We start from the raw sequence: 15507 nt of genomic DNA, 5'->3' as shown, positions 1-15507 counted from the left end.
GCCATTCTCATGGGTACCGAACTTGTCTATCAGCCTCTGCTCGGTGAACCTGCGTTGTTGTGTATACCGCAGTCCGCCTTGGAGGGCGTTTACCCGAAGATCCGAGGCCGAATGTCCTTGACCGCTGAAGTGTTCCCCCACTGGGTGGGAACATTCCTGTCTGGCGATTGTTGTGTGGTGTCCATTCATCTGTTGTCGTAGCTTCTGCCTGGTTTCGCCAATATACCATGCCTAGGGGCATCCTTGCCTGCAGCGTATGATATTGACATTGATAAAACCTTTAGTTGTCACAGGACAGGGACTTGAAAGGAATTCAGGGATTTACACATACATATTAATCAATTAAAACCTTCGAACTGATTAAAGATTTAATGACATCTTAGGTTTGTTTTGTACTTCCTCATCAATGGAGTGACCCTTTGATCTTTTCCTTATAAATTCTGTGTCTGATACTACCACTCTCACTAACACCTGAAGAAAGAGTAGGACTCTGAAAGCTTCTGTTTTCAAATAAATCTGGTGGACTGTAACCTGGTGTTGTGTGATTTCTGACCTTGAAACAAAGTGTGACAAAGCTGTGAGTTAACTTCAGTAGCATCTATATTATTAATCCAGTGATGGGAAGAAGGGTCTAGGCCTGAAACGTCAGCTTTCCGGCTCCTCTGATGCTGCTTGGCCTGCTGTGTTCATGCAGCTCTACACCTTGTTATCTCTTATGCTTTTACTTCAGCTGTATTGTGTCTTTGAGTTCAACTCTCTCACATTATCAAGTTCCAGCTGCTCTGAAGCAATCCTCAAATGATTTTTATTTTAGTTACAGAAACAAGTTCCACACTAATGCCATGTAACAACATGAATGCTTGTCAGTCACAGTGGGAAACTAACTATAGAGCTTTAATATGAATTCTTTCTCTGCAGACAGCGCATGCATCCAAAATAAAATTGCAAGCTGTATGTCATCCACATTTGAAAGACATATTTGCCATCAATAAAGTACTAAAAATATAATACATTCTATAATTTGTTGTTTTCTCTATATGACCCTTCTTAAATAGTATGGTTATATTAGCTATCCTCCAAACCGTAGGAATTTTTCCAGATTCTATAGAATTTCAGAAGATAACCACTAGTGCATCAGCTATTTCAAGAGCCACTTCCTTAAATACTCTGAGGTAAATGTTACCAGGGCCTGGGGATTTATCTGTCTTTAATCCTGTCAGTGCTCACAACATTATTTCCCTACTGATATTAATTTCTTTCATTCCCTCCTTCCAATTAGGTCCTGTATTTTGGAATGTTATTTATATTTTCCTTTGTGAAGACAAAACTGAAGTGCATATTTAATTGGGCTTCCATTTCTTTGTTCCCCATTATACATTCCCATTTCTGGTTGTGGGGGACCCATATTTGTTTTTACTCATCTTTTTCTCCTCACATACCTATAGAAACTTGTACAATTGTTTTGCGCGTTCTGTACAAGCTTACTCTCATACTGTATTTTCCTCCCTTAATCAGATAGACAATTGGCTAGCTGACAGGAAGCTGTGAGTAAGAATAAATGGGTTTTTTTCCAGGCTGACAGGCTGTCATGGGTTCTGTGCCACAGGAGTCAGTGCTGAAGCCTTAACTATTTATGCTCTATATGACTGATTTGAATGAAGGAACCAGAGGTACAGTTGCAAAATTTGCTGGTGACACAAAGATAGGTCAGAAAATGAGTTGTGAGGAGGACATAAGGTGCTTACGAATGGATATGAATATTAAGTAAGTGGATAAAGATTTGGAAAATCAAATATAATGTGAGAAAGTGTGAAATTGTCCATTTTGTCAGGAAGAATAGATATCAGCAGATATGGCATGGAATTTTCCAACTTCCAGATAGAGTTTTGTCAAGTGAGATACATGGTGCCTAGTCCACTGTAGTTCAGAGTGGCTTTTCTCAATCTTCATTTCATTAATTCTGCAACCAGAATTGTGCCGGTTTTTCATGGGAATTTGTGCTGTCGGACAGGCAGAAGCACTTGCTACCGCTGGGACCTTATGGCTTTCATGCCTCTGGTGCTATACCCAAAGCACCAGATCTATATCTTATACCTGCATCCTATTTCAGATGCTTCAAGCAAGGAACCTGCCCTTACATTATGGCGGTTCATTCTCAACATACAACAAATGACCCAGAGGGAAGAAACTCACTCTTCATGGCCATGGAGGTGCTGATGGATGGGCTGTTGGAGAAAAGGGCAGTTCTATTTCTAGTGAATTGACACATGAGGCCACACTAACAGATCTAATCTACACACAAATTACAGCTGGGGTCAGTGCAATGTCCCCAGTGAAGCAGGCCACCCAGAAGTGTGGAGAAAGAAGAAAGTCAGTGGTCAACCGTGCTTCACATCTTCTCTCTGCCACTTCACATACATGGAGCTACCACTCACTCTAACCCTACCACTGCACACACGTCTCACCAGGGTTCAAGGACCACATCTTTCAATAGTGCATGTGTCACATCTGCCCAAAAGTTCTTACTGTCTTCACCTTCCCAAACTATGAACACTTTTTGCCATCTATGCTTCCTACTCATTTACTGGAAGCACATCACCTCTCTACAATTCACTTAACTGCTCTTGCTTCTACTTGCATTACAGTCAATCCATCCCTTTTCCCTATAGCAAGATAAACTGGCCCATTTCTAGGCTGAGGAGTCCAACACTAGTGAGAGACTAGCATGCATTTGGTTTCCCACTCCCTTCAAGGAAAAAATGCTTAATTTTCCTGGAGAAAAGCATGACCACTCAAGGGAGATGGTGAAAACTCAATGGGCAACCAACCCAGTAAGCTACATTGTGCTGTGCTGTGCTGCTCTCCCATTAACGAGAGGCTGACCCATTCTTAAACTGTACAAGCAATTATCCTTCTTAGACCATTAATTCTCTTAAACAGGTGCTAGCAGCACCTTGCAAACTTCCACCAACCTTCACAGCTCCTGAGACCCTGAGCTCCACATCCTTCTCTGAGGAAGAAGGCACTGTGTCCCCGTAGAATGCACTGGAAAGGCTTTCACCTGCATCATCCACCTGCTCAATGACCTTCACCTTAGTGAGCGTTTGTTTTGATTAGACGCAGGAGCACAATCTGGGGAACACATCGCTGCCGTATCTTTGCAGCCGATCAAGGAGGAAAAGCTCGGACACTGATCTGAATGTTTTTCATTGTCATTGTATTTTCCAATGTTTCTCACCATTACTCACCTACAGCAGGGAGACAAAATTTAATCCATGTAATCTGGAACTAGCTGCATCCCAAACCAGGTTGGTCCAGTATATCTACAAGACTGACATCTACTGAACTATATTGAAAATTGCCGAGGCATGTTCTGCCCACAGAAAGCAGGAAATATCCAATTAATCAATCATCATCCCAACAATCATCGGAAAATTTGAATGTGTTGCTGATAGTTCTATCAAGCAGCACTTAGCAATAACCTGCTCACTAATACCTATTTCAGGGTCATAGAATCATAGAATCCCTACAGTGTGGAAACAGGCCCTTCAGCACAACAAGTCTACACTGACACATCCCCCTGTAACCCCCATAATCTCCATGCCTCTGAACACTATGGGCAATTTAGTATGGCCAATCCTCCTAGCCTGCACATCTTTGGACTGTGGGAGGAAAGCAGAGCACCTGGAGGAAACCCACGCTGACAAGGGGAGAATGGGTAGAATTGAACCCGGGCCCCTGGCGCTGTGAGGCTGCAGTGCTAACCACTGAGCCACCCATTTAGGATTATTCAGCTCCAGACCTCATCATATCCTTGTTCCAAACATGATTAAAAGATCTGAATTTCAGATGTGAGGTGAGAGTGACTGTCCTTGAAATTAAGACTGCATTCAGCTAAATGTGGCATTAAGATTTGCAGCCAGGTGCAGAATAGGGTAACATACATACTGTTGCCAAGTTTGCAGAAGATACAAAAATATGTTAAAAAGCAAGTAATGAAGATGACACAGGTCTGTAGGGAGTATAAACTGGTTAAATGAATGGGCAAAAACATGATTGATGGAATATAATGTGAGTTTACTCAAGTTGCCAAGAAGAATGGAAGAGCTGAATATTATTTAAGTGGAGAAAGACTGCAGAAAGCTGCAACGCATTGGGATTTGGGGTTTCTAGTGTATGACTCATAAAAAGCTTGTGGAATTTATTTTGAAAATCCAAGTATATTACGTCTACTCATTCTTCTTTATCTATCTTGTTTGCTATCTCCTCAGAGAACTGTAGTGAATTTGTCAGTCATGATTTCCCCTTCATGAAAACATCCTGGCCCTGCTTAACTCTATTATCTACTTCTAAATGCTCAGCTATTGAATCCTTTATAACAGAGTTTAACATTTTGAGATAAACAGATTTCCAATCAGTAACGGTTATGGAGATAAGATAGCAAAGTGCAGCTGAAGATTATCAGATCAGCCACAATCTTATTGATGGGCCAAGTGGCCTTATGGTCTTACTTCAATATGTCAAAATAGGAAACTCCATAATTAACTATAAAGAAATATTTAACAGGACTTTTGTGACTTTCAAACAACAGCAACATGATGTTCCTGGTGTTATATGGCTGCTGGTTATAAAGAATGTCATTTTGTAGCTGCGTTTCTGACAGCTGCACAATCTTTCCTGCCCTTACTGCAGCAAAGAATGAGTTGGCCTCATCTATGAGAACATTACCAGTTGCTTCTCTGCAGATCTTTCAATCTATAGATCCAACTCTATAGTACCGATGGCAAGTTTCTGCACCATTCCTTCAAGGCAGGTGTTGACCCAAACCAAGTCCCTGGAAAATGATATTGAAGTTATAGTGTCATTGCCACCACAATTAAAAGGCATTAGGTGTCAGCCATGGCTTATTTAGTACTCATACCTCTACATCATGAGATTCAAATCCAGGATTTGAGTATGAAAATCAAAGCTGGTACTCCAGTGCCAAGTTGAAGGTACATTACTCTATTGGAAGTGCATCTTTCGGAGAAGAGATTAAACTGAGACCCTGTCTTGTCTCAGCTGGAGGTAAAAGGCCCAATTCTCCTCATTGTCTTGGCCAATATTTATCCCTCATCAAGATCATTAAAATAGATTATCTGATCATTAACACATTTCTACTTGTGATAGCTTTCTGTGTGCAAATTAGCTGCTACCTTTCCTACGTTACAACAGAGGACTATACTTCGAAAGTAATTCATTGGCTGTAAAGTGTTATGGAGGTCCCCATTTATATTCTAGAATTTATCCTTTTCCTGTTTCAGTTAAGACCATCCTTCCCAATGCAGTTTTCCATGAAATGCGCGTGAGAATTGATGCACAAAAAGCCACAGAACCCTTAATAGAAATCTCTAGTCCCATTTGCTCCTGCTTTACACCTAGAGAATTAATGCACATCCAGTTCTAGGAGCTTGAAAACTAGCCTGAAGTTATTTCTTCTACAAGTGGAAGTGACAATGCAAATCAAAATAAAGAAGCAATCAACAGCTGTAAACCAAATTGGAAAATGTAGACGGCACAACCAGTGTCAGAGCCTCAAGCATGTTTGGTAAAGAGATGGAGCAGTGAGTCTAATAAAGAACTAAGTTTCTGATGGATTATTTAACAGCAATTTTATCACACTTTACTAAATCGTATGTCAAGAGAAGTATGCTGTCAGCTGAATGTGAGTCCATAATGTCCAGCGTTCTTTCCACACATAAGGCTAGAAACTCAATTATATAGCACTGTTTTGAGCAAAATTACAGAGGCTCCTATCGCAGTTCACCAGGGAAGTGATACATGATAGGTGCATCCCATGCTTGCGCTGGTAGCTTTTGAGTTCAATCCTGATATCACATAACCAATCGGCTGAAGTCTCTCTGGGATTCCGGATTTTTTTGACAGCCCTGCGCACATATTCATTTGTCACTTTTCAAATATCCAGTGTGAGGTTGCAATGTGGGACCTATTCTTCATCAAAGACCAGGCACCCAAACTGGGGAAAGGTAACGTTTTCAGTGTTTTCTATTGTAGCATGTGTGAAGTAACCTGGAGTATTCCTGAGGGGTTTGTATTGTGCTCTTGGATTTGTTGCAGGGTCTTGCTGTACTGCATCCTCTCAGGGAGGGCAGAAGAGTAGGCAACCTGTCTACACAAAGGGTGCAAATAGCTAGGGGGCAGTAAATACGGACCCTCTGTGTCCACAGGATAATAGGGAAATGGAGCAGAGCTGCAGTGAGGACAAGCTTTATGTGACGCTGTCCATCAAGTTCTAATCTGACACACCATGTTGAAAGATGCTGTCCTGTCCCATCCAACTAAATACTCTTCCTGTCTCCAAACATACCACAAGAGAAACAAACAAAAAAGCCACCTTACATTACTTAATCAGGTCATTTAGGAAGCAGCATTTGCATTAACTTCACCAAACCATCTCTATGTATCTTTATCTTTTTGAAATAACGAGATTGAAAATGTGAGTTATTGAGCATTTCTCTGCTGATGATATGCTTCTTATGTATACTAATATACTAATATTATATATACTAATGCTGTGTCTGACTTGTCATACGCTCAAAGAGCCAATGTAATACAGCAGTGCCCTTCAATGCTAGCTGAGGGCAAATAGACGTTTCAGCAAAATGTTTCTCATTAAATGTCCAATTTAACTTGTGTCATTCTTTTCAGCAGCTATCCATTGAAATTCATCACCCGTTTGGGGTCAGTTGTTTGACTCTTTGGCCGAGGTTTCTGAATGGCTATCCAACAGCTACAATAAAGGAAATTACTACAAGTTCCAAATCAAAAATATGAATTAAATTGCCTCATCCCTATATTTCCTCAGTGTTATAATATTTTCTAATTTAATTAATCCAATCATTCATATTTTTAAATTGCCAAAAATAGCACATTCTGTAACATTTCAGAGCTGTATAAGTTTCTTCATTCAGCCTGATCATTTCACTTCTGAGAGCTGGAATGTGAGTTTCTTAATTAATGCGGGTGTGTTCATAGTTCTGAAAGGTTCACTTTAATTTCCTTCTAAAAATGTAGCTGAAGGTTGTTAAATGTAAAATTTCTCAACCAAACAGATGTTAAAAATGTGCTGAAGTAGGTTTTAAACTGATTAATTTTTTTTTGTCCTTCTTGTCAGCTTTTGCACACAAGAGAAACTGCCAATCACCTTCCAGTCTTGTGTAGTCCCAAAAGATTGTCTAATCTCAGAGTGGTCCGAATGGAGCCCATGCTCAAAGACTTGTTACAGTGCGACCTCTACGAAAGGATTCCGTACCAGAACTTCCAGTATTAAGCAATTTCCTGTTGGTGGTGGGAAAGAATGTCCATCTCTAGAAGAGAAAGAACCCTGTGCTCCTCAAGGTGAAGGTGTGCCACCTTGTGCTATGTAAGTCTGCTGTCCTTAAAACTTTAGTGCTCACATTACTTAGCTGAGAATTGATCAACTGATTACAAAACAGATATGATGTGGAATGTCAATGAAAGCAATATAGTACACACTTCAATTTTTGTGATATTTTATACCTATTAAGAAGAGAAAGGGTTAATAAATACAGCCATCCAGTGTTAGCATTAAGAAATTCTCAGTCAGCTATAACCGTAGCTGAAGTGTCAGACATTGACTAGTCCACTTCTGCAGCAATGTACCTTTATCCTATTCTCTGGAGTATCACTGTAACTTTTTTGTATCAGCCATTCGATTGGACTTTATAATTGCTAAGTTAAGGGCAGCATTTATCTAAAAAAAGTTAGATTGAAATTATTCAAACAAATTTAATCTAGGATCTTCTACATCCAAAAAAAGGGAGGCTTTCATTCTAATAGCTTAGCTTAATTCAAAACTAGGTGCAATGGCCATGTCTTATTACCTTACCGGCCTGGATTTTTGAAATAATAAGATTGAAAATGTGAGCTATTGAGCCTTTCAGGTCTAGATTGTTTGTTTTTTCTTTATTTTGCTTTTTACACATTTTGTACATTCTAGTTTTCCAAGATGATACATTAATAGAGGACAAACTTCCTTCTGAGCTTTTGTTAGTTTATTTCCAAACGTAACCAAAAGGAATTTGTCTGGAGATGACTTGGATTTCTTTTCCTCTTTGCCTATCGGGGAATACCAGATCACTTACTGAAGATTGTCATACTGATATAGTTAAGATCAGATGCTTAAATGCCCGGGAGTTGTGATCATGAATCCCCATCTGTGCTCATGTGCATCAGTACAGAATGCTGTATCCCTGATTGTTGCATTGTTTTTAATGCTATAGGCCTTATAGTTTCCTTCTACGTTAATTATAATTTGTGCCAGGGCAAGATTTACGTTGCACCAAGCCATACAGCTGAACGTTATTCATCCAAATTCCATCAATGTATAGATCAAATTTTAAATTTCTATTTCCAAAATCTGAAACATTTCAGCAGATCCAGTTGCATTTCACTCTTGCCTTGGCATTGATTCTAATTGCTAAGCTTCCATTTCTTTATTTGGACAGACAAATAACCACAGCACTTTTCTTGCGTCATTTACTAAGCTTCCATTTAGTTTGATATTTTCATCTATTGATGTCATGTGTTATTTCTATAACCTACTGGATCAATTCTGTCCATCATTGCAGAAGTGTGGAAACATTTAGTATCACAGAATAGTCTGAACAGTTTCCCATTCCTTTATTCAGCAGTAACCTGTTATCCTCTTTTTCTCATAGCTCATGATGTTCCACATCTATTTCAAATTAATACACTTATAGCCACAGGGAGCTAAATGTGGCCTAATGGTTCCCTCAAATTATACTCACAGGCTATTATCTTATCTTATAGGTGCATAGATAATAATCTACTGTTAGTTTTTATGAAAATGAAATGTTCAGTATTTAACAAACCAAGTTGAATGTTTAAGTGAATATTTATTATTTTCAATTAATATGTAGAAGCCTGCTGTAAAAAAAATGTTTTGCTTGATCTTAGTACTGCTATTGCCTAGTTTTGTGTGGGCAGGATTCCCTCCACTCTTCATTTATATTCGTGGCCTTGAGATAAAAAGGTGGAAATGCTGTTGTGCCTTATTGATAATGTATATAATGGGCAGAACCTTCTGAACCCATTTAGAGCTTTTAGAAGAGGGGACAGAGAAACTTAATTAGACAGTAGGCAAAGATCCAGTTTCCGATGGCAGGTAATGGTTTTCCAGAACCATTCAAGTGTGCCAGTTTTTTTAGCCTTGATGATGAGGATCATCTTTTGCATTCATTAGCATGTCATGAATTTTCATTCACACTCCAACCCACTGGAATTATGTTCACAAGCGCAATCTTGTTAGGTATAAATGGGAAACATGGGTTTACAAACCTGACTATGTAAATGCAGCAAGTACCTGACGGAGCAGATGGCAATCTCAAAGTTCTGTTCAGGATAAACTTCTTCAGTAAATTGCTTCCTTCATAACCAAGCTATTTCTTTGTATGAGCACTTACAATGCAAGTGGTAAAGCCTGATGCGGGCAACTAAGTCATGAGAAGTCGTGGCACGGTGGCTCAAAGGTTAACACTGCTGCCTCATAGCGCCTGCAACCTCGGTTCAATACCAGTCCCGGACGACTGTCTGTGTGGAGTTTGCACATTCTCCCTGTGTCTATGTAAACTTCTGCCGGGTGCTCCAGTTTCCTCCCATAGTCCAGAGATGTACAGGTTAGGTGGACTGGCCATGCTAAATTGCCCATAGTATTCAGGGATATGTAGGCTAGGTGATTTAGCCATGGTATATGTGGGGTTATAGAGATTGGATGGGATGCTCTTTGGAAAGTCAGTGCAGGATCGATGGGCCAAATGGTCTCTTTCCACAGTGCAGGGATTCTATGATAGAAGTCTTAGTCATATGTGGCCTTACTTGTTTTTCTTAAACACTCACATAATGATCCCCGTCCGAACTTAAAGGATGTGGTAGTCGGGACACTGGAAGGATCATGGGGAATGTAGGGAGGAAAGTACAAAGCAGAGGGGAGAATCACAGTGATGGGGCAAGGGGGGAGCTGCATGTTTAGGGTGGAAACAGAATGGGGTAATTAGGTGCACTGGGGAGAGAGAAAGAACAGGTGAATTGAGTAAGAGAAGTCGAAGGTGAAGGCTGTGCTTGGGGATCTGGAAGGGAATGGGATTAGGATGAAATGGCCAATATCACAAGGAGAGATTGAAGAAGGTTAGCAGAGATGCCAGAGGAAAGAAAAACGATTTCTACAGTGATGGGAGAGAAAATGTGGCATATAATCAAATAATCAAATAAAACTATTTACAACCAACATTGGATACTGCAAAGGCTACGGGCCCTGACAACATTATGGCAATAGTACAGGAGACTTTTGTTCCAGAATTTGCTGCTCCCCTAGCCGAGCTGTTCCAGTACTACCCAGCCTTGTGGAAAATTACCCAAGTATGTCCTGTACATGAAAAGTAGGACAAATCCAACGCCCATCAGTCTACTCTGGATCATTAGTAAAGTGATGGAAGGGGTCATTAACAGTATTATGAAGCAGCAGCTAGTCAGCAATAACCTGCTCAGTGATGCCCAGTTTGGGTTCCGCCAGGGCCACTCAGCTCCTAACCTTATTACAGCCTTGGTTCAAACATGGACCAAACAGCTGATTTCCAGAGGTGAGGTGAGAGTGACAGCCCTTTTCATCAAGGCTACATTCGACCGAGTGTGACATCAAGGAGCCCTGGCAAAACTGGAATCAATGGGTATCAGGGGGCAAACTCTCTGATGGTTGGAGTCATACTTGACGCATAGGAAAATGGTTGTGGTTGTTGGGAGGTCAGTGATCACAGCTCCAAGATATCTCTGCTGGAGTTCCTCAGGCTAGTATACTAGGCCCAACCATCTTCACCTGCTTCATCAATGACCTTCCCTTCATCATAATGTTAGAAATAGGGAAAGTTCGCTGATGATCGCACAATGTTCAGCACCATTTGTGACTCCTCAGTTACTGAAGCAGTCCATGTCCAAATGAAACAAGATTTGGACAATATCCAGGCTTGGGCTGACAAGTGGCAAAACAACATTTGTGCCACACAAATGCCAGGCTATGACCATCACCAATAAGAGACAATCTAACCACCATCCCTTGACATTCAATGGTGTTACCATCACTGAATCCCCCACTGTCAACATCCTGGGGGGTTATCATTGACCAGGAACTCAACTGGACTCACAACATAAACAGTGGCTACAAGAGCAGGTCAGAGGTTAGGAATACTGTAGCAAGCAACACACTGCCTAACTTGCCAAAGCCTGTCCACCGTCTCCAAGGCACAAGTCAGGAGTGTGATGGAATACTCCCCACTTGCCTGGATGCGTGCAGCCCTAACAGCTCTCAAGAAGCTTGACACCGTCCAGGAGAAAGCAGCCAATTGATTGGCACAACATCCACAAGCATCCACTCTCTCCACCACCGACACTCAGTAGCAGTATGTACTATCTATTAAATGCAGTGCAGAATTTACCAAAGATCCTCAGACAGCACTTTTCAAACCCATGACCACTTCCATTTAGAAGGACAAGAGCAGCAGATTTATGGGAACATCACCACCTGCAATTTTCCCTCCAAGCCACTCACCATCCTGACTTGGAAATATATTGCCATTCCTTCACTGTCGCTGGGTCAAAATCCTGGAATTCCCTCCCTAATGGCATTGTGGGCCAACCCACAGCAGGAGGACTGCAGCAGTTCAAGAAGGAAGTTCAACACCACCTTCTCAAGGACAACTAGGGATGGGCAATAAAACTGCTGGCCAGCCTGTGACACTCACATCCCACAAATGAATAAATATATAAAAAAACCTTCTCCTAAATTGGCTTGTGAAAGAAGGCACCGCAGCTAATTCAGAAAACAATGGGGAGGCCCAAGATCTGTTTGCATCAGTTTCAGCAGAGTTTAAACTCAACCAAACGAGGGAATTGAAACAGAAACTGTAAAGTATAATGGTGTAAACACAATGTTTAGCCTTGGTACTGAAAACTAAAGCACTCAATGCAGAGAAAAAAAGTGAAGAAGCTCGATTCGCTCTTAGCACCAACATCCAAATCATGGCTTGTGATTCATTTGAGACTGAAACGAAGGACACTTAAGACTCCATAACTAACAGGACCATTCACAGACACCCTGTTGATCTAAAAGATAATGATGTGAGGATCAAAATGTCAAGCAGGCTATAGATTCTAACGCTGCAGGGCTATTTCACAGGGATAATGAAGGTCACGGAGAGTCAGATTGCACTATTTGACAAATGCACAGAAAGCAATATAAGGGTCTAGGCTACAAAAATCTAGCATATGACAGACTGAGGGAAATGAAAACCAATCAGCGGTTATATGGATGCACATCACCAGATAGAGATCTGTTATAGGGTAGGCTTTCACCCAGGACATGAACAGACTGATAAGGTCCCAAAGGAGAAGAGTGATTTTGTGATAGAGTCATAGAATTGTACAGCATGGAAACAGACCCTTGGGTCTAACTCATCCATGCTAACCAGACATCCTAAATGAATCTGGTCCCATTTGCCAACATTTGGCCCATACCCCTCTAAATCGCTCCTATTCAGGTACCCATCCAGATGCCTTTTAAATATTGTAATTGTATCAGCCTCCACCACTTCCTCTGGCATCTCATTCCAGATAAGTACTGCCCTTTGCATGCAGAAGTTGCCCCTTAGGTCCCTTTTACATCTTTCCCCACTACCTTAAACCTATGCCCTCTAGGACTCCCCCACCCTGGGAAAAGACCTTGCCTATTAACCCTATCCATGCCCCTCATGATTTTATAAACCTGTATAAGGTCACCCCTCAGTCTCCAACGCTCCAGGGAAAATAGCCCCAGCCTATTCAACCTCTCCCTCCAACCCTGGCAACATTTTTGTAAATCTCTTCTGAGACCTTTCAAGTTTTACAGCATCCTTCCTATAGCAGGGAGACTAGAATTGCACGCAGTATTCCAAAAGTGGCCTAACCAATGTCCTGTACAGCTGCAACATGACCTCCCAACTCCTATACTCAATGCACTGACCAATAAAGGCAAGCATATCAAACGCCTTCTTCATTATCTTATATATTTTCAACTCCACTTAAAATGAACTATGACCCTGCATTCCGAGGTCTCTTTATTCAGCAGCTCTCCCCAGGACCTTACCATTAAGTGTATAAGTCCTGCCCTGATTTGCCTTTCCAAACTGCAGCACCTCACATTTATCTAATTTAAACTCCATCTGTCACTCCTTGGCCCATTGGCCTATCTGTTCAAGAACCTGTTGTACTCTGAGGTAACCTTCTTTACTGTCCACTACACCTCAAACTTTGGTGTCATCTGCAAACTTATTAGCCATACTTCCTATGTTCACATCCAAATCATTTATATAAATGATGAAAAGCAGTGGACCCAGTACCGATCCTTGTGGCACACCGCTGGTCACAAGCCTCCAGTCTGAAAAGCAACTCTCCACCTCCACTCTGTCTTCTACCTTCGAGCCAGTTCTGTATCCAAATGGCTAGTTCTCCCTGCATTCTATGTGATCTAGCTGAATAACAGTCTACCATGAGAAACCTTGTCAAACACCTTACTGAACTCCATGTAGATCTTGTCCACTGCCTTGCTCTCATCAATCCTCTTTGTTACTTTTCAACAATCTCAATCAAGTTAGTGAGACACAATTTCCCACGCAAAAAGCCATGTTGACTAGCCCTAATCAGTCCTTGCCTTTCCAAATACATGTAATTCCTATCCCTCAGGATTCTCTCTGACAACTTACCGACCATTGATGTCAGGCTCACCAGTCTATAGTTCCCTAACTTTTCCTTACCACCTTCCTTAAATAGTGGCACCACATTAGCCAATGTCTCATCTTCCGGCACCTCACCTGTGGCTATCGATGATACAAGTATCTCAGCAAGGGGCCCAATAATCACTTTCCTAGCTTCCCACAGAGTTCCAGGGTAGACCTGATCATGTTCTGGGGATTTACCCACCTTCAGCACTTCCTCCTCTGTAATATGGACATTTTCAAGATGTTGCTGTTTATTTCCCCATGTTCCTTATCTTCCATATCCTTCTGCACAGTAACACTGATGCAAAATACTCGTTTTGTATCTTCCCCATCTCTTGCAGTTCCGCACATGTGCGACCTTGTTGATCTTTAAGGGACCCTCTTCTCTCCCTAGTTATCCTTTTGTCCTTAATATATTTATAGAATCCCTTTGGATTCTCCTTAACCTTATTTGCCAAAGCTATCTCATGTTCAGTTTTTGCCCTCCTGACTTCCCTCTTAAGTATACTCCTACTGCCTTTATACTCTTTGAGGGATTCACTTGATCTCTGCTGTCTATACCTGAGATGTGCTTCCTTCTTATTCTTGATCAAAACCTCAATTTCTGTAGTCATCCAGCATTCCCTGCACCTACCAGTCTTGCCCTTCGCCCAAACAGGAATATACTGTCTCTGGACTCTCGTTATCTCATTTTTGAAGGCTTCCCATTTTCCAGTTATCCCCTTACCTGCAAACATCCGCCCTCCAATCAACTTTTGAAAGTTCTTGCCTAATATTGTTAAAATTGGCCTTCCTCCAATTTAGAACATTAACTTCCATCACTATTTTAAAACTAATAGAATGATGGTCATGATCTTGGACGAAAAACAAAAATTCCATCTGTGATATTTTACCAACCTAACCCAGCAGGTATACTAGCATTGCTGTCATAGTGGCTCAGTGATTAGCACTGCTACCTCATAGCACCAAGGACCTGACTTCGATTGCACCCTTGGGTGACTGTCTATGTGGAGTTTGCACATTCTCCTCGTATCTGCATGGGTTTCCTTCTGGTGCTCTGGCTTCCTTCCACAGTCCAGATTTGTACAAGTTAGGTGGATTGGCCAGGCTAAATTGCCCATCGTATCCAGGGATGTGCAGGTTAGTTGGATTAGCCATGGGAAATGCAAGGTTACAGGGTAGGGTGGGGGAGTGGGTCTGAGTGGAGTGCTCTTTGGAGGGTCAGTGTGGACTTGTGGGCCAAGTGGCCTGGTTCCTCACTGTAGGGATTGTATGATTCACATTAAGAAAGAGGAGGAGGAAGAGAAAACAAAGTGCCCAGTGCCAACAGATTCAGAAACATGATGCTTTGAGGGTTTGTATTATGTATGAACAAGCAGTGCCTGAAGAGAGGTACTAGGGTCTTCAGCATTGCTGAGCATTGGTGCACTCAGAGAGGGTATCCTGAATGTGTTGTAGTTATCTGCACACATGAGTAGAAGGCAGTGCCAGAGGCATGACTAGGCATGACTAGCGAAGCTGGCACCAACATCTTCCACCTTCTGAAGGCAAACCTGCAGCTGTGCAGCCTGGAAGGCAATGATACGTAGTATTGAACTTCCTTTTGTGGGATAGTATTCAATAACAACCAAGATCAATGAGTGGCAAAAATAGCCTCTTTATT

General features: G+C 41.5%; 1 protein-coding gene across 1 annotated transcript in view; it reads left to right on the top strand.

The window, feature by feature from the left end:
• Positions 1 to 15507, top strand: part of thsd7aa (thrombospondin, type I, domain containing 7Aa) — a 204048-nt gene that overhangs the window by 23347 nt on the left and 165194 nt on the right. The window contains exon 3 of the mRNA XM_048608398.1: positions 7175 to 7423. Coding sequence (XP_048464355.1) covers positions 7175 to 7423 — 249 coding nt within the window. The remainder of the gene's footprint in view (positions 1 to 7174; positions 7424 to 15507) is intronic.

The sequence above is a fragment of the Rhincodon typus genome, chromosome 2 (assembly GCF_021869965.1).
Source record: "Rhincodon typus isolate 14 chromosome 2, sRhiTyp1.1, whole genome shotgun sequence".
In the NCBI taxonomy this organism is placed as follows: domain Eukaryota; kingdom Metazoa; phylum Chordata; class Chondrichthyes; order Orectolobiformes; family Rhincodontidae; genus Rhincodon; species Rhincodon typus.
Note: the sequence above shows the minus strand (reverse complement) of the source record. Positions and strands in the feature narration are given on the sequence as shown.